The sequence below is a fragment of the Natator depressus genome, chromosome 7, assembly GCF_965152275.1.
Source record: "Natator depressus isolate rNatDep1 chromosome 7, rNatDep2.hap1, whole genome shotgun sequence".
NCBI classification, from domain to species: Eukaryota; Metazoa; Chordata; order Testudines; family Cheloniidae; genus Natator; species Natator depressus.
Window position 1 is genome coordinate 118,389,569 of NC_134240.1, and position 25,519 is coordinate 118,415,087.

General features: G+C 37.4%; 1 protein-coding gene across 2 annotated transcripts in view; it reads right to left on the reverse strand.

The window, feature by feature from the left end:
- SLK (STE20 like kinase) overlaps positions 1 to 25,519 on the reverse strand; it is a 66,423-nt gene that overhangs the window by 22,690 nt on the left and 18,214 nt on the right. Inside the window, exons 2-9 of one of the 2 annotated variants that reach the window (XM_074959406.1) lie at positions 13,915 to 14,079; positions 12,542 to 12,590; positions 11,634 to 11,783; positions 8,962 to 9,034; positions 8,542 to 8,736; positions 7,233 to 7,314; positions 6,057 to 6,185; positions 1,673 to 3,133 (exon numbers count right to left, since the gene is read on the reverse strand). In XM_074959406.1, the coding sequence (XP_074815507.1) occupies positions 1,673 to 3,133; positions 6,057 to 6,185; positions 7,233 to 7,314; positions 8,542 to 8,736; positions 8,962 to 9,034; positions 11,634 to 11,783; positions 12,542 to 12,590; positions 13,915 to 14,079 (2,304 nt within the window). Of the gene's footprint in view, positions 1 to 1,672; positions 3,137 to 6,056; positions 6,186 to 7,232; positions 7,315 to 8,541; positions 8,737 to 8,961; positions 9,035 to 11,633; positions 11,784 to 12,541; positions 12,591 to 13,914; positions 14,080 to 25,519 lie in introns of both variants that reach the window. The other variant, XM_074959405.1, reaches the window with a different exon arrangement.

Below are 25,519 nucleotides of genomic sequence, written 5' to 3' on the forward strand. Positions count from 1 at the left end.
TTCTGTTGCCTTTGTTGTTCCCCACTGCTTTCCCTTGAATTCATCAAGACTAGTCATTTTCACAGATGCCCCCAGGATTCTGAAAAGTGGCAGTGAAACTGAATAAAGATTTGCTGATTTCACCCTACCACTTCTGCCTGGGAAACCTATCAGCAAAAACAGAAGCACATAATTGGAAAAGAGGACCCAAATTTTAGGTTAGGGGAGGAGCAATATAGCAGACACCTTCCTTACAACAGGTTGGGGTAGAGCAGGAGGCTCCTGAATGGAGAAGAGAAAGAGAGAGCAAATTGTTTTCATCCCTTAACCAGGGTTTCACATTTGTCAGACACCTACAAGCCAGAAGTGGATATGAAAGAAGGAGCTCAAGAGCAGTATCCATGGACAACACCTCTAGTGGGAATCCCAATATCCTCCCCTTCAGTTACTGACAGTAGCATCTTGGGAGGGAAGTGAGAATCTCCAGAGACAATGCCTCTCTAGACCTTGGTGGCAACTCCCACCAGCCTTTTGTCCTTAGGCTTAGTCCTCTGGCCATTAAGTGTTTGGTAAATTTTTCAAGCTGTGTTCAACAACAGACCTGCTTCTAATGTGAATCAGTGAGGTGATCAAATGTCAAACACTACTGCCAGATTCCACGCCTTGACAGTGCTTCATTAACTTTCAGATTTAATTAATCTATTAAATTCTCCTTTCAATTCAGCAATACCTCATGACTTAAAGTATCACGTGACTAACAAATTAATAGCCTTTTATTATTTTTTATAATTGGGAACCGGCCAATGGGAGTGCAGAGCCAGTGCTCGGAGGGAGGGAGGGGGGAGGAAAAGAGTGCAGAGCCCTGTGGCCCCACTGCCTTTGAGCCGGACCCGCTGCTTCTGGGGCACAGCGGGGTGTCAGAACAGGCAGGCACTAGCCTGCCTTAGCTGGGCAGCACCGCCGACAGGACTTTTAACGTCCTGGCTGGCGGTGCTGACCAGAGCGACCCAGTGCCTTATATGCCGTGACCCAGTATTGGGTTGCGACCTGAACTTTGAAAAACGCTGGTCTAAATAGTCAGGACAAACAATGGGTTAGAGAGAAGATATACATGGAGAAGACTGAGATGTGGTAGGGAGAGGTTAAGTGATTTATCCAAGGTCAACAGAAATTATGTATAAAGCCAGGAATTGAACTTGAAATCTTGAGTTCTAGTCCCAAGCCTTAACCACAAGACAAATCTTCCTCTTAATCATCCTGTAGTTTTCGGCTCTTTGGAATTTCCTGTCTCAATGTATAGGTTTACATTTAGTTCACATTTCGAAGGTTATCCTCACAACTGTAATGATTAACAATTTTTTGATCTGATAGTTTAGATTTTGGATTTAGATAAATGTGTGGCAGTTTTCTCGCCATTTACAATTGCTGCCTAAACACATGTACACAGAGTTACAACATTATTCCATGTACTCCAATATTTTACTCCGAAAACAGTTTTAGATGCAACTGGTATTTGACTATTTGCGATCTTCAATTCTAGCAAAGTGGTTCCTATAAAGGTACAGATTCAATATTACGACTCTAGTTTCTGATTGGTTGATTTTCTCGGCATTATTAACTCCCCAAGGAAGTCTCAGGGTCTTACTATATAAGATTTTACATAAAAAATTATAACTAGTTGTCCTACACTTACTTGTAAAGATATTGATCCAGTGTCCTTGTTTTTAGTGAGGAAGCTAGAGATGGACAAGTTCAAATCAATGCTATTATTATCAGCTGCGGAACCAGTGCCTGAATCTGTATCATTTTCCTTTAGTGTCTCAGGTTCTAGCTGCTGTAATGTTTCAGCATGGGCTTGATTACCCATTTTAACTTTTTCCTCATTTTCTTCAGCGCTAACACTAATAATGGGTACTGGAGTGAGTTCAGAATCATTAGGTTGTTCAACTGCAGGATCCTGAAGCTTGTTCTTAAGTGGTGCATCAAACGGAACTTCGGAATGCTCTGCATTTATCTGAATGTTGTTCTTCTGGGTATCTTCAGGTCCATGTGTTTCTGAATTTTGGTCAGGCTCAACCACTTTACCCACACTTTCGATCTGAATTTCCTCAGTGCTATTTGTCACATGAATATTCTCAGTCTTGCTCTGTATTGGCTTCTGGTCTATATCACCCACTTTTCCTGAATCCTTGACCTCAGTTTCCTCTGTACTGCTTGTCTTATGAACATCTTCATTTTCACTTTCTACTAATTTATGATCTGTATCAGTCACTTTATCTCCACTTTTAATCTGAGTTTCTTCAGAGCTGCCTGTCTCGTGAACATGCTCAGTTCTACTTTCCATTAGCTTCTGGACTGTCCCGGGTATTTTATCTCCATTACTGATCTGTCTTTCATTAGTGCTGCCTGTCTCTTGAGCATGGTCAGCTCCATTTTTTAGTGGCTCCTGCTCTGTGTCAGCCATTTTCTCTGCACCTTTAACCAGAGTTTCATTAGTGATGCCTGTCATCTCATCTTTCTGAACTTCTTCAGATTTACCATCATCTTTTTGCTCTGTAATTTTTTCTATCGTTGTTTCTTCATTCTTATTTTCCTGCCTATCTGTTCTGCTTTCTTTCTCCTCTTTCTCCCCAGTCTCTTTAGATATTACTTCTGTAGTTTGAGCACTGGCATCTTCAATTTCAGGTGCTATTTTCAGTTTATTTTCATCTGTCTCTTCATTTTCTATGGCACTTCTTTCCTCTGTTTTCAGACTGTGTTTATCATTTGTTTCTAATGTTGTCACTGTATCAACTTCTTTTCTTTCTGTCTGTGATCCAGTGTCCTCATCTACTTCTTCTGCTTTTCCAGTATTCTTTTCAACTCCTAATCTTTTCTCTGGCTCATCTTCCTCAACTAATACTGACCCATTCTGCACCTTTACAATTTCTCCAGGAGTGGTATCAGACACACTGTCAATAATTTCCACATCTTTAATTGTCTTGGGTTCACTAGCAGTTGTTTTATCATCTGGAAATATACTGATGTTCTCCTCAGCAGCATTATGTTCTGTTTTCTCAGAAACAGATTCCAGAATAGAGGCATTCTGTGAAAGTTTATCTTCTTCAGAGCTGGCAATACTAAGGTCAGAGGAGGCACGCTTGGTTGTTGGTAACTGCTAAAAAATTATTAAAAAAAAATTACTATTTTCTAATTTATGTAGAAAACAATTATACAAACATTTCTTACATAGAGAGAGAGATGTATATGAAAAGACACTACATGTATGTAGCTTGGTTTCCAGGAAAAATAAATTCCATAATCTCAAACTATTTGACAAGACATAACCACAGAACTATTACGTCTGTAGAAAAGCCCTTCTTCCCAGTTTACAATTGCACAGGAGCCCTTTCTCAGTCCCTGAGGGACACTGGACATAATTTGCCTCAGCACCCACACACCTTGTAAAGTCCTCATAAGCCTTTCCTCAACCACTTTACACCCTATATGGTTCTTCTGGCCACAGAGGTGAGATTCTGTGCTGCACACCTAAGAGGCACAACAAAAAATCTTGGCCTCACACCACCTTTTTGCCCTCCTGATCCTGGGCTACTCCAGGGACTGGAGAGGACCTCAGCATAAATTAAACACATCTGGGGGCACGTCTAAGTTACAGGTTTCAGAGTAACAGCCGTGTTAGTCTGTATTCGCAAAAAGAAAAGGAGTACTTGTGGCACCTTAGAGACTAACCAATTTATTTGAGCATAAGCTTTCGTGAGCTACAGCTCACTTCATCGGATGCATACTGTGGAAAGTGTAGAAGATCTTTTTATACACACAAAGCATGAAAAAATACCTCCCCCCACCCCACTCTCCTGCTAGTAATAGCTTATCTAAAGTGATCACTCTCCTTACAATATGTATGATAATCAAGTCGGGCCATTTCCAGCACAAATCCAGGTGAGATTTGGGGGGGTGAGAAAACCTGGATTTGTGCTGGAATTGGCCCGACTTGATTATCATACATATTGTAAGGAGAGTGATCACTTTAGATAAGCTATTACCAGCAGGAGAGTGGGGTGGGGGGAGGTATTTTTTCATGCTTTGTGTGTATAAAAAGATCTTCTACACTTTCCACAGTATGCATCTGATGAAGTGAGCTGTAGCTCATGAAAGCTTATGTCTAAGTTACAGCAGCTTCCCCAGGCTGCCCTACGGACCACAGCATTTCCCACAAATCTGAGTGCTGCCCCAAGATGTCCCTCCTATCCCCAGTATGTTCTTTGCCAGGGCTTGTGAGGGGATACTCAGAAAGCAGTCTCATGGCTGTTTTCACAGTGCCTCTGCCAGGGAAATCCTCCCATAGCCAGAAGTAGGGCTTTCAGGGCCCTTTTACCTAGCATAATAAGGCTGGAGTGGGGATGAGGATCTCACCCCAGAGGTCCCAACTAATTATCAGCAATACAAATGATTAAGTTTTTTGCTTTGTAGTCAACTTTGCTCCACTCACATGTGAAAAAAAAACAAACCAATTTCTTTTCAACAATGGCACTACGCCTCCAGCAGGGTTATTTCCATGCCAAATTTTAACTTGCAAATGTTTAAGAAAGTTGCAACATTTTCTTTGTTTTTTAAATATATACCTATATTATATTAGAATATCAGTATACAGATATACAAATTGGAAAGGTGTATTTTTTAACCTCTTCTCCCTCAAAAATGGCCGAACAATTTTTACACAAACTTCAGAAGTTCACCTTCAGGCAGAGACCAAGCATGAAAAATTTCAGTTAAAAAGGTAAAAGTTTCTAGCAGATATGAATAGATGGTAACAAGAAGTTAGAATCAAAACGATTATGTGAACATAACTCTAGCAATTGTTGTTGCTAGATTGTGAATTAATATTATTATATTTCCACAAAGACAGATACAGAAAAATATATTAATGAACCATTATCTCAAATCATAATTATTCTTTCACTCTTCAGAGTGATAATGACACATCTTTGTCTATATTTACTACTAGAACTCCATAATCTGTGAATGAAACTGTTACAATTTGCCATTAGGAGATCACAGTATATAATTTAAAATGTTATGTAAATTATGCCTAGCTACTATATCAAATATTGGCCTGATCCTGCTCTTCCTACTGAGGCAAACCTCAATGAGAGATTTTTGCCTAAGAAAGCATGTAGTAACACACTCTTTGTGCTAAAATGCATCTAAAATAATTCTAAAATCTCAGTATATTGGAAGTCAAATGTGTTTTTAAATAGGATATATATAAATGCATCTATGTTATCCACAATATATTAGCATATTATCATACTAGAGCTATGATTTCATTTCCCTTCAAGGGAGTGAATTTGACTGGCAGAAGTATCCTTATAAATCTAAATTTCTCACAAACTAACTCTACTAAAGAGTTTGTCCTGTAGACAGGTTTTTTTTTTTTTTTTTTTAAATAGTCGAGTTATAAATACACAGGAAACTTAATTTATAACATAAATGTCATTACCTTCACCCATACAAGAGTTATAATACCAAATACACAGTTCACTTACACATTAATACATTTACATGTTTGCCTGAAAGTATATATTTGTGTATTATTTTACAAAAAGTCTTTCACTGTTTAAACCAGAGGTGGCCAAACTTACTGACCCTCCGAGCTGCAAATGGCTATCTTCAGAAGTTCGAGAGCTGGGGCGTACCTGCCGGGGCTCGGGACTTCAGCCCCATGGTAGGCGCCCAACAGGGGCTGGGGATTTAGCTCACAAGCCACAGTTTGTCCACCCCTGGTTTAAACAGCCTTCTCGCCTTACATATGCACATGTACACACATATCCATACATGCACACAATATTCTTTATTATTCTGTCCTGAAGAAGCTTAAGATCATCTGACTTTTATAAATTCTGACCTCTGTATTTTGCACTGAAGGCATGCTATACTTGAAGAAAAAAACATTCATTCTTAGTACAAATTAAAAATATTGCAAAAATAATTAGTGTGCCAGAAAATAAGTTTTTCATAGACAAAATATAATTAAAATAAGCACCCATATATATCTATAAATTTATACTTTAACTGACCAGAGAATTTTCTGTTTCCTCCTCTTCATCTTCATCTTTACCATCTTCAACTTCTTCTGTTACTTCAGCCTTTGCCTCTGCAATTAACTCTCTGACTGGTTTATTAGAAGTGACAGTAACAAACGGATGCTTGAAAAAAAAAAAATTTGGCATTTAAAGTAAACAGTAATTTCATTTTTTTATAACAATGGAATAAAAGTAGCAATTCTTTTAGGGTTATATCTTGGTCTCCATTATACCCAGATATTAAAGGGATTAAGCTGTAATACTTACCCAACACTCTTTTTTATTAATGTAGATTTTTTTAAATTAGAAGTTTTAAAATCTAAAATATCAATATCTAAATCTTTATGTGGAGATTTGTTCAATAAACTCATCAAAAATACAGATAGCTCATGAAATAATTTTTTTAAAAGTTATACTGACCTTAACAACCCAAAGAACAAAAGTAGAAAGAGTTTTTAAAAGGTTGCTTTTCTTGGAAATGGTCTTCATTATTTTTTTTATTCCATGCCTGAACTTCCACCTAATACATTTTCTATTTACTATCTGGAGGTACTTAATCTAGAAAAATACAATGCTGCCTTTGGACCAAAGATTTGCGAGACAATCAATTTCTTCTGTATGTTTCCTTTAGAAAAAACAACTACCTGTCTTCATATTCTTTCTGCATAAACTATTCTCTCTCTGTTTGGTCCTGCTTCTTAAAGCCTTTCAACATATGTCAAATGTATTTTGGATACAAGTAAACATGCACTGACGTTAAACAGAATCAAATGTATCTAGTCAGATCTACTCCTGTTAGCTCTTCTGCAGTGACAGCATTATAGCAGATGGATGAGGACTAAAGCTTTTAAAACATCTGTCAGCAATCAACTGCTTATATAAACACAACTACTTTATACATTAGGGGAAGCACTGAATTAACATAAATAGGTCCACAAGAGAATTATTTTCATATAAAAATTTATAAATAGTAGGCCAGATTTCCACCTGGTGTAAGCTGGTGTCTCTCCACTGACTTATACCAGCTGAGGATCTGCCCCATAATGTTAAATACAGATTAAGTATATCTAATTTTGAATTATTCAGAACTTCACAGTAGCAGTGTCTTGCTTCTAAATAGATGTATTAAACCCAAGTACTAGAACCCTGTTGGCAGCTAACTTTTCTTACCTGAAGAAGTTGAGCAGTATTCCATCTGGCATCTACATTCTTTTCCAAACATTTCCTTAGAAAATCTTTAAAATCTGAAGACCTGCAGAAGAAAACAAAGAAGTGATTGCCACTTTACCTTTACTCCTACACAAACTGCATAGTGACACATTCTTTTCAATTTCCCATTTATGACTTCATTACAATTGCTCACCATCCATTCAAAAGAAGGCAGGAGAGGCAAGAGAATGAAAAAAACCAAAACCCAAACAGTTTCTCCTTAACAGGTTACAATCACTGGTATAACTCTAATGAAATCAACAGAGTTACATCAGGGATATGAATTTAACCCAATGAGTTTTACAGTTGAAAAGCCCATGAGGTGCTGCATATTGAACTTCTGATAGCCAATCCAATAAATGTTTAAAACTGAAAGTAGCACATTGCTTACCTTGTAACCTCTCTTAATAAAGTTTTATAATCTAGACTATATTAAAAACCACTGCTTTATCTGCCACATTGTTTTGCGTAAAGTGATATGGCTTGATTCAACACCCGTTTATCCATTATTTTGCCTTGTGAAGTGCAACCTTAACCTTTCTGTTGTTCTTTTTTAGTCCCTGAGCTGCATTTTTTCAAATGAAGTTCCATTTTAAAGAAAGGTTTTATTTTATGGTTCTTGGTTTTAAAAAGAAAAGGAGTACTTGTGGCACCTTAGAGATTAACAAATTTATTTGAGCATAAGCTTTTGTGAGCTACAGCTTACTTCATCGGATGCATCCTAACTGCAAATTCACCTAGTAATACTTTGCACTAACCATTTGAAAACAATCTGTTGTCATGACTGAGTGGGCAATGGCATGCTCTTTTCAAACAATGTATATTCTCTGTATGAAATCAAAGAGGATTCTTCAACATTTCTCTTTTTCCATTTTTACTTTTTTTAAAACAGATCATTGTCCTCATGCTTTTTCTTTATATCACATTTTTTTTAAAAAGGGTAGTTAAAAATCTTTATGTACACTTTTGATGTTGAATCTGAAACTTATATTTGAAAAGAACAAGCTCTATTTTCCAACACAACAATATCAAAATACTAAGATACTGTAGCCTTTTTAATATGAAAGCTTCTAGACACTGCAATAACAAAAAGTAAAGTCATGGGCCCCAATCCTCCAAGGCCACACAGAAGTACTTTATGCATGTGAGTAGTTCAATACAGTTTAATAGGACTACTCAAGTGCTTGAAGTTAAATGTGCTTACATCGCTGCAGACTCAGGGCCAATCTTCAAAACTCTTGACAAAAAAAGTTAGCATTAAAAGACTAACCATTTTGAAGGCTGTGCCAATGTAGGTGGGTCAGATTTTGCTATTTTCAGCAGCACACGCATAGGATTTAGCTCATGATGAGGTGGTTCTACTTGAGCCATTTCTATTAAAGTGATGCCCAGTGACCACACATCAGCCTTATAATCATAAGGCCTGTCTTTAGATGTCTCACACATTACCACTTCAGGAGCCATCCTGCAAAAGAGAATGGTGTATAGAATTAGAGAATGAAGCATTATCATCTGCAATCAAAAACATTCTAAATAGTTTACTTAATTAAAATATTAATGAAATTTAAATATTTTAAAGTAAATGGCACACTTTTACATATTTTACATTATTCTTTTGCAAGGCTATGTACTCAGTTGTGATATTAAAATATTAGTTCATGCTAAAAAGTTAACAAAACTGCACACTTACCAGTAAGGTGTACCAATGAAAGAATCTCTTCTCTGTATTGTCCTTGTGTTTTTAGCAGACACGCCAAAATCCGCTTGAAGCAAACAGTAAAAAATATTACTAATTTAGAGGTGGAATTTTTTTTTTACATTCCACAACTAGCATATGAAATTTTGAGCTACACTGTAGACCAAAAAGTATACATATATGAATATTAAAACTCCAAAGTGAGCGTTCAAAATATTTAAATGTGTTGGTATTATTAATCAGTAATGCTTTGTAGCTCACTAACTACTCTAATAAAAAAGTATAATGCCTCCCCCTGCTAAAAATAAAGCACTTTAAAGGCTAATGCCAAGATTAGGATGTGAAGGACAGAAATAATGGCAGGTAGGAGAAGTATTTGTTGTTAGAAGAAAAGAAATAAACGATTTTCCATTAGGAAATTATTTATTTTGCCTATGAAATTATCACACTAAACTTGAACATTAACATCTCTACCTACTTCAACAACTCCCCATTAGGTTTTGATTTTTACACCAATTCAGAGATCCTAAACTAGGATTTATTTTCTTTTTCCTGTTCCCCCAGTATGAAATCTTTGAAAAAGGCGAATAGTAAAGGCATGTAGGTACACTTTTGATTGTAAAATGTAAATTAGAAATCTTGCATTTCCTATAATAAATTTTATCAAATAGCATATCAAGCATGACATTTCTCATTTATAAAATAAGTATATTTATTTTGAAGAGATACTTTTTTGTGTCCTACTATAGCAGATGTTCTAAGTCTTCTTAATTAAAGTGTACTGATTAGACCAGAGACAAAATACCCATACTCTGTCTGCTTCAAACTGTACAAAATGACGTGATAGGCTCAACACTTGATAAGTCTAATTTTGCTCTTTACAAAAAAGTGTAGGATTAAGGCAGCTACCTATTCCAGTATAAAACCAGAAATATTAAAGGACTGTAGATACTATAAATTAGACATTAAAACTTGATTCTCATAAAATTGTCACATATGAAATTCCATTTTATTAAAAAACAGGAGGCATTGCACTTAACATATTCAAGACCACCAGAAGCAAAAAAGCAAACAGTACAAGCAGCAAGAAAGAAATTACACATTCTTTCATACAGACCCTGTTTCCTTTTCAAAGGTAAAGTAAATTAAATCTTTGACCAGTCTGAATTTTATAGGGCCAGTTTACATCCACTGAATCCACAAAAGAAGGGGACTTCCCCACTTAGATTTCTCTGCAAAGTCGGGTCTCAGCTACCTCTGCAGCACTATCACCCAACTTCACGTCCATGCTGAGAAGAGGCAGAGATCTCGTGGGACAAGGGAAATGGACAAAGACAGAAGAATACATGTCATCCTAGCTCTGACCCTGTGGAAATTTGTTAGAAAAGATAATACAGCCTCAAGCTTTAGTATTAATTATTATTTTATTTAGTATTATTTTGTATTATTTTATGTATTTCTACTAATGTAGTGCCTAGGAATCCTAGTCATGGACTAGGACCCCATTGTGTTAGGGGCTGCATAAACACAAAACAAAAAAAAGTTACTTACCCCAAGAAGCTTACAATTTAAGTATAATATAAGAGACAATAGGTGGATACAGACAGAGGAGTACAAGGAAACAGTGGGAGGCCACAATCAAGATCGGGATCCCATTGTGCCAGGTGCTGTGTATATATACACACAGTAAGAGACAGCCCCTACCTTGAAGCTTACAAGTTTAACAGACAAGACAAATAGGAAGGCAGGATCATCATCCCTATTTTGCAGAAGAAAAAACAAGGCAAAGAATCACCGAAGTACTTGCTTAGCTATTCTGAATTTTTTAATTCACTTCAAAGTTAAGCTAGTAGTGAAGGAATGACACTTGGAGCCCCAAAGCCACTGTAAAAGCAGAGGGCCTCCATGCAGGTAGATCTGGCCAACTGTGCATCCCTGAGGATCTACCAGGTTTGGAGGTGGGCCATTTTCTAGATGGAGGAACCAAATTCCATCCATCAATGGGACAATGTGGAGCCTTCATGAAGAAATCCTCATGGAGATTTCCTCTCTATACCATCCCCATTCTCAGGAGAGGAAATTTTGGGCGGTGGTGATTACTTCAGACAGAATGCTAGGAAGAAACACTACAAAGCTCATAGCAATTGTGTGTTCCAGCTCCCACTGAAGTTAAGAAAGAGGGAGTGATCAGTGGTATAGAAGGGTGTAGGGAAAAGGGAACACCAATAATAATAATTTTTTCTATATCTAGAATATTAGTGGGAGACATTTAAAGAAATTGAATTATTATAGACTTTATTTTCACACATTTTAAATATTTTCCATAGCCAAATGAAACCTAAAACTCTTGTTTATATATTTAAAAGTATTTACACCTAGTGTAACCCGACTTTCAAATTCAGTAACAGTATTCGTACAAGGCCTGCTCCTGCTCCCTTTGAACTCTATGGGAGGTTTGCCAAGCATAAATAAGATAACTCAAACTTTACTTATTTTTCAGAATAACAAAAAATCACTTATGTCTGTTGAACTATAATTCTTCTATAACAAATATCTAAGTACACAAATACTTAACAGTGCCAAACAACAATTTAAACAAAAAAGTTCATGAGATGATCTGTTTTTTTTTTAAAAAAAAACTTGTATATTTCCATGCAAGACCTTACCCAGTTTAATGTCTCCATCTAATGTAAAAAGAATATTGCCAGCTTTTAGATCTCTGTGAATGATCTTATTTTCATGCAAGTAGTTCAGTGCCTCCAAAGTCTGCTTGCAAACTACTTTAATCTGTGGCTCTGTTAATGGCCTCTCAAGCTCTGAAAGAGAAACACATACACAAATATAAAAAAAAATCCCATCTTTTGCATTTTTATTTTTACATAAATTTCCAGACTGATCATTATAAATCATAGCAAAAACTGTCAATCTGACCACTTAGTTTTAGAAGTAAACATTAGGCGAAAAATTCTGGCCCCACTGAAGTCAATGGCAAAATTCCCATGGACTCCCATGGAGCCAGGATTTCACACCTGGGATCTGGGAACATCTCATTTATGAACTATTTATAAAGATACTTTGAATTTTCTGTTTAATATACAGAAATGTTATTAAAATGACTTTCAGGTCAATGAAATATTAAATTATGTTTTAAATAATACTTTGAGTAAGATGGAAAAAAGAACCATATTCTGTAAAGACAAATACATGGACAACTAATCACATAAATAATCTACTCGTGCGATTAAAGTTGCTCACATGCATAAATTAATGCATAATTTAAATTATTAATTTTAAAATAATTTAGATTTTTGAGAAATATGACCATTTTAAAAAAAACAAAATTACTTTAAGATGAGGGGGTTAGGTACATAGATATAGCTACTTTAAGCTCGTATAATAAATATTTTAAAATCATCACATTGAGTATTGTTCAGTATAGTCCTGCATAAAATACAAACAAAATATCTGCATTTCAAAATAGCATATAATTTTTAAAAGTAAAATCCTTCCAAATATTTATTTTTATTTTAACCTGTTATAACGATTATTATTTGAAACAAAATCTTGTATTTACCCAACATTACTGCATCTACTGCTCCACCTGCACAAAATTCAATCAGGATCTGTGTATAAATAAAAACACAGGTATTAAAAATAAAAAATAAATAATTTACTGAATTGGAAGTGTTGTCTAGAGGTGAGAGACCACAGGACTTGGCATCAGGAGGCTTGGGTTCTATTTCCTCGTTTATCCCTGGCTTGCTGTGTGACCTTGATAAATCACTTATCTAACCTCTGTAGAACAGTGATATTAGCTAACTGAAAGTGGCACTGCAAGGCTTAAGTAAATTGTATGCAAAGTGCTTGGAGATACTCAGACAAAATGTGTTAATCCAGGTATATAAATTCCACAATAAAAGGATTAAAATCAACTGGAATCTGGTTGGCTGTGTGTGTGATTTGCACAATCATTATATAGTTATTTCTGATTTGAAAATTCTGAGTACAGGAGCCAAAACATTTGTTAACAGCAGACATAGCTGCCTTATCTTCACGCCCCCTTCACGTGAAACAGAAAAAGTATAATATTTACATGAAAGGAAAGACATCAAAAATCGAAGGAGAGAGACCTGTCACATGTTTTAAAGGGAAAACCAAAAACCCTTTGACTTGTTTTTCTCCTTCTTCCTATTCATGTCCAGAGAACTCGCTTGGCCCAGAATAATCCCCCCATTTACATTAATTCTTATGGGGAAATTGGATTCGCTTAACATCATTTCGCTTAAAGTTGCATTTTTCAGGAACATAACTACAACGTTAAGTGAGGAGTTACTGTATTTGTGAAATCTACATATGTACATTCAAAGGCCTAGATCAGCAGCAAATTCTGGGCCAAGTTCTGTGAGATGCTAAGCACTTTCTGCAAGTTACTGAGTGCCCTCAAGTCCCATTAAAATCAGTGGAAGTTGAGGTTGATCAGTATCTCAAGATTGGTCTCAAAAAGCCCTAATTTTTATTTTATTCTTAATTGTGTGGTTCCCGTTATCTATTTCTGAACTGTGCTGGTGGACTTAAAACTTGAATCCAGCAGTTACAAACTAGAAATGTCTAAATCCTCTCCATACATAGAAATAAACTATCAAATTCCAAGTTTTAGAATCAAATCCAGGTGAACCAGAGCTGCTGTTACAGTCAGAGCCGAACAGATGACTCTGTATATCTTAATTTCATCATACTGATTTGCTAGAAGACGCTTTGACACTGTAATCATGCGACTTGCAAGTTAGTTGTAAAATTTAGTGGATAATTATCCAAATAATTAGTAACAATGTAGAAAAGATTTGATGGAATAATGATATAATGTCTCTTATTATTAAGTTGGGGGGGGACCTAAAGTTCAATATTTTTACATAAATAGGAGAACTGTATACAAAAGGAAACACCTACCCAAAGATTATTTTCATAGTAGAAAGCATCTAGAAGCTTGACAATATTTGGATGATCGCAGGATGCCAGAATATCAATCTCAACCATGTAATCTTCTAGTTCTTCCTCGGATTTAGTATCAATCACCTTTGCTGCAGCAAGGACTTTGGTTTCTTTGTTCTGAGCCTGTAAAAGGAAGTCACAGCACCATTAACACAGGAACTTTTCAATTCTGAACACATTCAAAATATGACAGTGACAAACTTCAATTATTTCACCTCAAGATTCTGTTATAATAATTAGTATACTACTTTTGCCATCTTCAATATGTTTTATGAACATTTACTAATTAATCCTCAACATAACATACAGAAGACAAACATACATATTATATACTGGATAAACTGAGGCAGAGGAAGGTTTGATAACTTTCCTAGTGAAACAGAGAATCCGTGGAAGAAATACGATGAGGACGTAGGTGTTCCTGACTCCTAGTTCCATTCTCTGAATCATCATGCTGCTTATCTCTCAAAAAGAAAAGGAGTACTTGTGGCACCTTGGAGACTAACCAATTTATTTGAGCATAAGCTTTCGTGAGCTACAGCTCACTTCATCGGATGCATTCAGTGGAAAATACAGTGAGGAGATTTATATACACACACATACAACATGAAAAAATGGGTGTTATCATACACACTGTCAGGAGAGTGATCACTTAACATGAACTATTACCAGCAGAGGAGCGGGGGGGCAGAGGGGAGAAAATCTTTTGTAGTGATAATCAAGGTGGGCCATTTCCAGCAGTTAACAAGAACATCTGAGGAACAGTGGGGGGTCGGGGGGTGGGAAATAAACATGGGGAAATAGTTTTACTTTGTGTAATGACCCATCCACTCCCAGTCTCTATTCAAGCCTAAGTTAATTGTATCCAGTTTGCAAATTAATTCCAATTCAACAGTCTCTGGTTGGAGTCTGTTTTTGAAGTCTTTTTGTTGTAATATTGCAACTTTTAGGTCTGTAATCGAGTGGCCAGGGAGATTGAAATGTTCTCCGACTGGTTTATGAATGTTATAATTCTTGACATCTGATTTGTGTCCATTTATTCTTTTATGTAGAGACTGTCCAGTTTGACCAATGTACATGGCAGAGGGGCATTGCTGGCACATGATGGCATACATGACATTGGTAGATGTGCAGGTGAACGAGCCTCTGATAGTGTGGCTGATGTGATTAGGCCCTATGATGGTGTCCCTGAATAGATATGTGGACACAGTTAGCAACGGGCTTTGTTGCAAGGATAGGTTCCTGGGTTAGTGGTTCTGTTGTGTGGTGTGTGGTTGCTGGTGAGTATTTGTTTCAGGTTGGGGGGCTGTCTGTAGGCAAGGACTGGCCTGCCTCCCAAGATTTGTGAGAGTGATGGGTTGTCCTTCAGGATAGGTTGAAGATCCTTGATGATGCGTTGGAGAGGTTTTAGTTGGGGGCTGAAGGTGATGGCTAGTGGCGTTCTGTTATTTTCTTTGTTGGGCCTGTCCTGTAGTAGGTAACTTCTGGGTACTCTTCTGGCTCTGTCAATCTGTTTCTTCACTGCAGCAGGTGGGTACTGTAGTTGTAAGAATGCTTGATAGAGCTCTTGTAGGTGTTTGTCTCTGTCTGAGGGGTTGGAGCAAATGCGGTTGTATCGTAGAGCTTGGCTGTAGACGATGGATCGTGTGGTGTGGTCTGGGTGAAAGCTGGAGGCATGTAGGTAGGAATAGCGGTCAGTAGGTTTCCGGCATAGGGTGGTGTTTATGTGACCATCGCTTATTAGCACCGTAGTGTCCAGGAAGTGGATCTCCTGTGTGGACTGGTCCAGGCTGAGGTTGATGGTGGGATGGAAATTGTTGAAATCACGGTGGAATTCCTCAAGGGCTTCTTTTCCATGGGTCCAGATGATGAAGATGTCATCAATATAGCGCAAGTAGAGTAGGGGAGTTAGGGGACGAGAGCTGAGGAAGTGTTGTTCTAAGTCAGCCATAAAAATGCTGGCATACTGTGGGGCCATGGGGGTACCCATAGCAGTGCCGCTGATTTGAAGGTATACATTGTCCCCAAATGTGACATAGTTATGGGTAAGGACAAAGACACAAAGTTCAGCCACCAGGTTTGCTGTGACATTATCGGGGATACTGTTCCTGACGGCTTGTAGTCCATCTTTGTGTGGAATGTTGGCGTAGAGGGCTTCTACATCCATAGTGGCCAGGATGGTGTTTTCAGGAAGATCACCAATGGATTGTAGTTTCCTGAGGAAGTCAGTGGTGTCTCGAAGATAGCTGGGAGTGCTGGTAGCATAGGGCCTGAGGAGGGAGTCTACAAAGCCAGACAATCCTGCTGTCAGGGTGCCAATGCCTGAGATGATGGGGCGTCCAGCATTTCCAGGTTTATGGATCTTGGGTAGCAGATAGAATACCCCAGGTCGGGGTTCCAGGTGTGTGTCTGTGCAGATTTGTTCTTGTGCTTTTTCAGGGAGTTTCTTGAGCAAATGCTGTAGTTTCTTTTGGTAACCCTCAGTGGGATCAGAGGGTAATGGCTTGTAGAAAGTGGTGTTGGAGAGCTGCCGAGCAGCCTCTTGTTCATATTCTGACCTATTCATGACGACAGCACCTCCTTTTGTCAGCCTTTTTGATTATGATGTCAGAGTTGTTTCTGAGGCTGTGGATGGCATTGTGTTCTGCACGGCTGAGGTTATGGGGCGAGTGATGCTGCTTTTCCACAATTTCAGCCTGTGCACGTCGGCGGAAGCACTCTATGTAGAAGTCCAGCCTGTTGTTTTGATCTTCAGGAGGAGTCCATCTAGAATCCTTCTTTTTGTAGTGTTGGTAGGAAGGTCTCTGTGGATTAGTATGTTGTTCAGAGGTGTGTTGGAAATATTCCTTGAGTCGGAGACGTCGAAAATAGGATTCTAGGTCACCACAGAACTGAATCATGTTCGTGGGGGTGGAGGGGCAGAAGGAGAGGCCCCGAGATAGGACAGATTCTTCTGCTGGGCTAAGAGTATAGTTGGATAGATTAACAATATTGCTGGCTGGGTTGAGGGAACCATTGCTGTGGCCTCTTGTGGCATGTAGTAGTTTAGATAGTTTAGTGTCCTTTTTCTTTTGTAGAGAAGCAAAGTGTGTGTTGTAAATGGCTTGTCTAGTTTTTGTAAAGTCCAGCCACGAGGAAGTTTGTGTGGAAGGTTGGTTTTTTATGAGAGTATCCAGTTTTGAGAGCTCATTCTTAATCTTTCCCTGTTTGCTGTAGAAGATGTTGATCAGGTGGTTCCGCAGTTTCTTTGAGAGCGTGTGGCACAAACTGTCAGCATAGTCTGTATGGTAGGTAGATTGTAATGGATTTTTACCTTCAGTCCTTTTGGTACGATGTCCATCTGTTTGCATTTGGAAAGGAAGATGATGTCTGTCTGTATCTGTACGAGTTTTTTCATGAAGTTGATAGATTTCCACTCCATACGGCTAAATGCAGTGCCTTGCATAATGACAGGTTTCAGAGTAGCAGCCGTGTTAGTCTGCATTCGCAAAAAGAAAAGGAGTACTTGTGGCACCTTAGAGACTAACCAATTTATCTGAGCATAAGCTTTCGTGAGCTACAGCTCACTTCAAATCACATCAGCCACACTATCAGAGGCTCGTTCACCTGCACATCTACCAATGTGATATATGCCATCATGTGCCAGCAATGCCCCTCTGCCATGTACATTGGTCAAACTGGACAGTCTCTACGTAAAAGAATAAATGGACACAAATCAGATGTCAAGAATTATAACATTCATAAACCAGTCGGAGAACACTTCAATCTCTCTGGTCACTCAATTACAGACCTAAAAGTCGCAATATTACAATAAAAAGACTTCAAAAACAGACTCCAACCAGAGACTGATGAATTGGAATTAATTTGCAAACTGGATACAATTAACTTAAGCTTGAATAGAGACTGGGAGTGGATGGGTCATTACACAAAGTAAAACTACTTCCCCATGTTTATTTCCCACCCCCCAACCCCCCACTGTTCCTCAGATGTTCTTGTTAACTGCTGGAAATGGCCCACCTTGATTATCACTACAGAAGGTTTTCTCCCCCCACCCCACCCCCCGCTCTTCTGCTGGTAATAGTTCATCTTAAGTGGTCACTCTCCTTACAGTGTGTATGATAACACCCATTTTTTCGTGTTGTGTGTATATAAATCTCCTCACTGTATTTTCCACTGAATGCATCCGATGAAGTGAGCTGTAGGTCACGAGAGCTTATGCTCAAATAAATTGGTTAGTTTCTAAGGTGCCACTAGTACTCCTTTTCTTTTAAAGTTTGTTGACCTTGGAAAACTTTATGGACCTGCCTACCCTAGCAAAAATGTCTGTAAATGATATACCATTGATAATGACAGTTCAGTTCCAATAGTGTTAGCACAACTGGGAGCTCTAGTATAGATGTCTACCTGCTGGTGGTGGTGTTTTGAATAGGATATTGAAAATTCTGGCAGACTGTCCCGTACTGCTAACACGGGGGCAGCTGAACTGCATATAGCAATGGTGTGAAATGTTTAGAAAACGTTCTTTGTGTAGAGGTCCCCCAGCAAATGGAGAACTAATGGAATTATGTCATCACAAGCAACAAAACCCAGAAAGCTGAGCAATTGAGAGAGGAAAGGATTTGTAGTTAGACTGTTTAAAACTCTGGATTTTGTTTGGCTTTTAATAACACTTTTTTAATATTAAAGTTAACAAATATTTGGGAAAAGGGAAGTCTTTGTTAAACATTCAATAAAAGCGTGAGAGCTCACCATACTCAAAAAGTAATCCAGTAAAACTAGAGAACGTGAGACTTCACATTTTGATATTTCTAAGATCAAAACCAAACATAAAAGTAAAACAAAAGCCTTTAAGTCTGTCTATATACATTATAAATGGACACAAATACAATTTTTAAATAATCTTTTGAAGTGACACCATACATTTGGAATCTAATCATTTTCAATAAATGAGATAAAAGTAATTTCTAAAACAATGTCCCCCCCCCCCTTTAAAAAAAAAAAGAAAAAAAAAGAAGTAGGTTTACCTCACCAAGTACTGTCTGAAAGACCCACAAAAGCAACACGGAAAACTGACAAAGACCTCAATGCTGCAAACATATCCTCGCAGAGCAAGCCCCGTGACTACAAATGTGTAGCTGCAGGACTGAAGCCCAATTCTCTTGACAATTGAAGAAAAACCACAAAACTGACTATACACAAAGTGTCATCACAAATGCACAAAAACACCTTGAAAAGATGTTTTTTCTCCAATCTCTTTTAGTTATACTCATTTTAGACATTACTTGTAAAGCCCACAGCTAAGAATTTTTAAACATGATTTTCAAGTTGAGAATGTTCCTTTAAATCTCAACAATGATTTATTCAATTACTTTGTAAAATGTGTATTAAAACTAAAAGGTAGATCAGTATTTAAAAGTATCTACTTAACTCAATTGGGTTTTCTATTGAAAGGAAAAACTGGAAAACACACAAATGCTAGGTTTATAAATGTACACACAAAAACTTGGTTCACTCAATTTGTGAACTGAAATGGTCACTTACTAGTGTACTACTATCAAAAAATAAAATGACTAACATTTCCATACATATGAGCTATAGGGGGAAAAATATCACTAGTAAAATAATAGTCCTAATTATTTTCAAATAGTCTCCCCCCTTTTTTTTGTTCTTGCCACATCAACAAAATCACTTATTTAAGATGGACATTTAGTCAGAGCATATGTATTTCATCAACATTGCAGCAATGCTAGAATATAATTTGAATGTATCAGCTAAGACTACTATATTATGTGGAGGATATGATTTTCTTGACAAGTATGTACTACTTTTATATATCAAGTAGCACTTCCAAAAGTGAACTGTAAAAACAAAACAAAAGTCTTGACATTTGCCTTTTTGTTTTTCCACAGTAAGATCAGAACATTCATAGCTGTATGAAGTTATTCTAAAACATAAAACTAATTACTGAGGTAGATATTCTAATATCTGATAACAATGGTTAAACCAAGGTATTTTATCATTTGTTTGTATTAGTTACATGTTTTGCAAAAGGAGAAAAAGTCAAATCTTCCTGTACTCTAACTGCACTCAATATACCGTATCATTAATAAATTAATGATAGATAAAATAAATGAAAGATAAAATAGGTATCTAATTCCACAGTAAAACCAGACTGATATGCTTTCTGTGCATAGTAAAGATGAAATATATACTTAATGCAAATGTCTACTTACCCAAAAATTTATTTTCACAGAACGGGCAGAGAATTTATTTTCTTCAGTATCTCCTTGGAGTTCAGAGTCCACAACCTCGAGGGTATGTCTATGCTGCATTTAAACACTCATGTTTGGCCTGTGTCAGCTGACTCAGGCTATGGGGCTGTTTAATTGTGGTGTAGACATTCAGGTTTAAGTCCTCAAGGTCACAGAGCCCAGACTCCTGCCGGAGCCGAATGTCTACACTGCAGTTAAACAGCCCAATAGCCTGAGTCTGCTGAATCACGCCAAACATGAGTGTTTAAATGCAGCATAGACATACCCTCGAGGTTGTGGACTCTGAACTCCAAGGAGATACTGAAGAAAATAAATTTCTGCCCGTTCTGTGAAAATAAATTTCACTTGAAAGTGAAAACAGGCATTCAGATGGCACTTTTGTGCCCAGTATTGCAAAGCATTTCCATGCCAGATATGCTAAACATTTGTATGCCCCTTCATGCTTCGGCCAACATTCCAGGTTTAAGACTCTGAAGTACCTTCCAAAATCTGAGAGGGATGACATGTGGAACATACTATCAGAAGTCTTAAAAGAGCAACACTCTGATGCAGAAACTACAGAACCCCAACCAGCAAAAAAGAAAAACAACCTTCTGCTGGTGGCATCTGACTCAGACGATGAAAATGAATGTGTCCCCGTTTCCACTGTTTTGGATTGTTATTGAGCAAAAGCTGTCATTAGCATGGAAGCATGTCCTCTAGAATGACAGTCAAAGCATGAAGGGGGATACAAATGTTTAGCATATCTGGCATGGAAATACCTTGCAACACCAGCTACAACAGAGCCATGTGAATGCCAGTTCTTATTTTCAGGTGATATAACTAAGAAGTAGGCAGCATTATCCCCCATAAATGTAAACAAACTTATTTGTCTTAGCGATTGGATGAAGGAAAAGTATGACTGAGTGGACTTGTAGGCTCTAAAGTTTTACATTATTTTATTTTTGAGTGTATTATGTAAAAAAAAATAAATCTACATTTGTAAGTTGCACTTTCACAATAAAGAAATTGCACTACAGTACTTGTATGAGGTGAATTGAAAAATACTATTTTTTACAGTGCAAATATTTGCAATAAAAAACATAAAGTGAGCATTGTAAACGTTGTATTCTGTGTTGTAATTGAAATCAATATGTGAAAATGTAGAAAACATCCAAAAATATTTAAATGGTATTGAATTATTAACAGTGTGATTAAAATTGCAATTAATTGTGATTTTTAAAATCTTTTTAATTTGTTTGACAGCCCTAGTTATTAAGGAAACTAAGTAGTCACAGACAAGAGATAAAGTACTGTCATGGTTTAGAAACTGGCTAGCAGAAAACAGAGTGGAATTAAATCGTCTATTTCCAATATCATAGAAGGATAACAATCAAGTGCCCAATGATCTGTACTAGGACTGTGATATTTAATACATTAATGTTCTGGAAAAGGTGGTGAACAGTAAGATGGCAAATTTTGATATCTATGTAGAGGGAAAGTGAGTACAGCACAAGTCATTCAATTGGGTTGCTTATATAAGAGAGATACACATGTGTATGTATGTATCTAGCTCAAAGTAAGAGGACTTGTGGGGGGAAGGGGAATTAATATTTGATACTGTAATTTGAGCTAGATTAAAGGATTATGAGGTGATGTGTGAAAAAAGAGGTAGATGGCTAGAGCTGAAAGACTAAATGAAATAAAATACATGACTGTATTAGCACTGCATCCTTCTACCTTGCTAAATTGAGCAATAGCTAGTTAAGATAATGTATACTTTTCCGTTTACAAAGACATGCTTATGGTAAATTCAGACTAGCAATACTTTACAAAAAGATATTTGATGCAAAACTAACTACTTCATATTGTTAGAAAGCAGTGGTAAAATAAGGTTCCATATTAATAATAAAATATGGCAATCAATACCATGTGGAAATTGGCTTTTGTGGTTTCTTATGAGGCTTGCTATGTACATACTCTTTGTCATCATACTTAGCACTTTATCTTTATTTGCTGAAAAGCTATTTTGTTCAGCTAAAAACATACTTATTTCTGAGCTAATGAAGAGGAAGTAGGGTATGTTTTTATCAACTTGCAAAAGAAAAAAAGGCATTGCTGAAATGTCTTTGTTTCCTAAAATGTGTTAGAAACTGATTAATAATTCTCTTTACAATATTAAATCAACTAGTTTTGGGAGAAATTGAAGGTTAGAGTATTACAAGAAGTAAAACATTAAGAAAATTTTAATTGATTCTGAGGGTATTGCTGAGTTGCTCCCTTCCACAAACCTTTAGCAAATTTTAAAAAATTCGATTTTTAAATGTAAACCAATTGTAAACAAATGGAAAATTGCACAGAAATTAAAGAAAATTATATGATATATTTAAGCTAGTGTTTCACAGATCTTCTACAGTTTATGAATAAAGATGTAAACATAAATATTTCTGCCCAATTCTATGCTGATGTTCATTTAACAAAAGGTACAAAATTAGATTAAAAATATATTAAAAGCTAAGACTTCCAGTAATTATGTACTTTGATTTTGTCTTTTGATTCTTTTATAAAGCTTACACTGAATCTCAATTAGTTTGTGATAGTGCCAAATCTCACAAGAGAAAGAGGGTTGATATGAGCCAGCACTTGGACGATGGATCTCTGAGGAACACCTAGTGCTGTAAAAATGACATTCAGGATTCAGCAGATGGACTCTTCACTCATATTCAAAGGAAAACCACTACCCTAGCATGGTTTTAGGAGCAATATGATGCTTAAGATGTGGTCTTTCAAATGAGATGGACCCATGAACTGTATCCATTAAAGATTCCCATGTGATTATTCATAACTGTATGGGTGTTAACCCTGGAATACTGACAAAATTACAAATTGGCTTATTATGGTATGCCTACCTAAATTACTCTTCTAATATGTTCTGTAGTGTTGTGGTGTAGTATACTGTTATACACCTACTGTATTTCATTTATAATGTAGCCACACTCCAGTGGTATATACAATAATTGCTGTGGCAGCTTGTATCAGTTCATAAAGTGCATTGGAATCATTTGAAATAAATGTTAAATATAAAACATAAAACCCTCTGGAAAGCTTTATGCACAAAATGTGCAAGGAGGAAATGGTTGCCCTTATGCAAACTTTGCAGCTATATTAAATTAGAGACTTTATCTGTATGTTTATGAATGGCAGAAACATGACTGATGTCCTTCCTCGGATATAACTGCCGTGTTATAATAGTTTTAAGTACTACCTGAAGCTAGTTCTGGAGTTTTGTATCTTTTGTAACTAACTTGTTATAATTATTAAGGCGGAGAAGATATCATTATTAAACTGTTTATTATAGCTTTTCCATTAAAACTCCTTTATTGCTGAGTGGGTTAACGGTGAATTCAGTACTGGGGAAGACCAAGCATCCTCATAATGAACTACGCCTTACTGTTATAAGCAACTAACACAAGTGTTTCATACTAGTGTATGAAATGCTAATAATGTTGCAAAAATGTTCATTTTACGAGAATTATGATGACTTTTATATTACCATTTTGCTTACAACTGCCTATCCTCAATCCTGGCAACAGCCAGGAGGCTCCAGTGTGGAGGGAATATTTTTTCCCTTTCATCAGGCAGAAGTTCATTATTATTTTCCTCATCCTTCCTGCCCAGTTCCTTCTGTTACACTCATCGAGTCTTGTTTTTGTTAGACTGAAAGCTCATTGAGGCAGGGACTGTCTTGTTTGGTATTTCCACTTTCACATCAATCTCAGGACAACCCTCTTTCTTTGCAACTGGCTGAGTAGGGTACACCTCTCCACAAGGCATTTCAGCTGTATTTCACAATTTCTCAACGTCTGTAGTATCCTGACACAAGTAGGTTTAGCATTATGAGTTGTAGGCCTCTTGTCAATGTTTCTTTCTCTGAGTAGAGGTTAATGTAGCATATTTAAAAAGCAGAGGAAAGCAAGTCTGAAATGAAAGAAGCCACAGGATATATGCTTGGAATAATCCCCCAAGTAACATTTGTGAGTGGCCTTGTGTCTCTTTACTCAAGAAATTACTGAAAACCCACCGCTCTGAGAAGGTGTTCTTGCTCTAATGGCTACATTCCATTCCACATTAATTACATCTTGTTTAATTCTGTTTTTCTTGGTTTGTGCCTTTAAATTATAAGGCGAAGATTTTCAAAAGTGACTAGTGATTTGAGTGCCGAAATGGAGGCTCTATGAAAAGGGTCTGGTTTACACTGAGTTAATTATGATCAAGAACTCATCTATTCCACAGAATCTGAAGTGAAGATCTAAGGTAAGCCTCCATGGTTTCTGAGCCCATAGACTGGAAAGTCACCAGCAATATAACTGAAATTTAAAAATGTAGAATTTTATTGAATTAAATATGAAAATGGGTAATAACCAGTACAGCTGCTCATATTTTAAATTAAATGATCTTTTCAATATGCAGCAAATTTCTATACTACCAACAAAACTCCAGCAACACGGGTATCAGGCAAAGCTGGAAATTTAGCCAGTTAGCTGGAAGACATAGGAGGAAGTTTAAGATGTTAGAAAAGTTATATTAGCATAGACACCTGGGTCAGGGTGTGGAAAAAACCCATCCCGACCAATGTAGCTAAGCTGACATAACCCCCTCTGCAGACTCACCTATGTTGACTGAAAGAGGGCTTCCATTGACATAGCTAACCTTGTTTGGGGAGGTGATGCTCCTACACCAACAGAAAAACCCCTCTGTCAGTATAGTACTCCTGGGTGAATTCTGCACCACTGGCCATGTGCATATTTTAATTTTTTTGCGCAGAAAAAAAGCTTCTGCTGAAAAGTTGCTGAAGTTCTGCCTTTTGCCCACCAGAGGGTGCTGTGGTGATAGAATACAGCAGGACTCCCAGCCAGCTTGGGAAGAGAAAGAGCCTGCAGAGCATTCTTCGCAGCGCCTGTGAGGCGAGGTCAGGAGACAGGAGCTATGGGGAGAAAGACAGCCTACGGTGCTGGTGGGAGGGGGGTCAGACTGGGGCTCATAAGGACTAGTGGTAGAGGACAGATGGGGAAGGGGCTGAATAGGAGTGGAGGAACAGGGCCACATGGTGATGGGATGCAGAGCTACATAGGGACAGAGGGTGTCTGAGTGGGGGCACAGAGACACATGTTTACAGGGGGTGCAAGGACACAGGGGGACGAGGGGAGTGGGTATCTGAGTGGAAGTGGAGGGACACAAGTGCCTGACTGAATAGGAGAGGCTGGGGACAGCCAGGTCTGCATGGGGAAAGCTCCCTAACAGTCCTCCCCTCT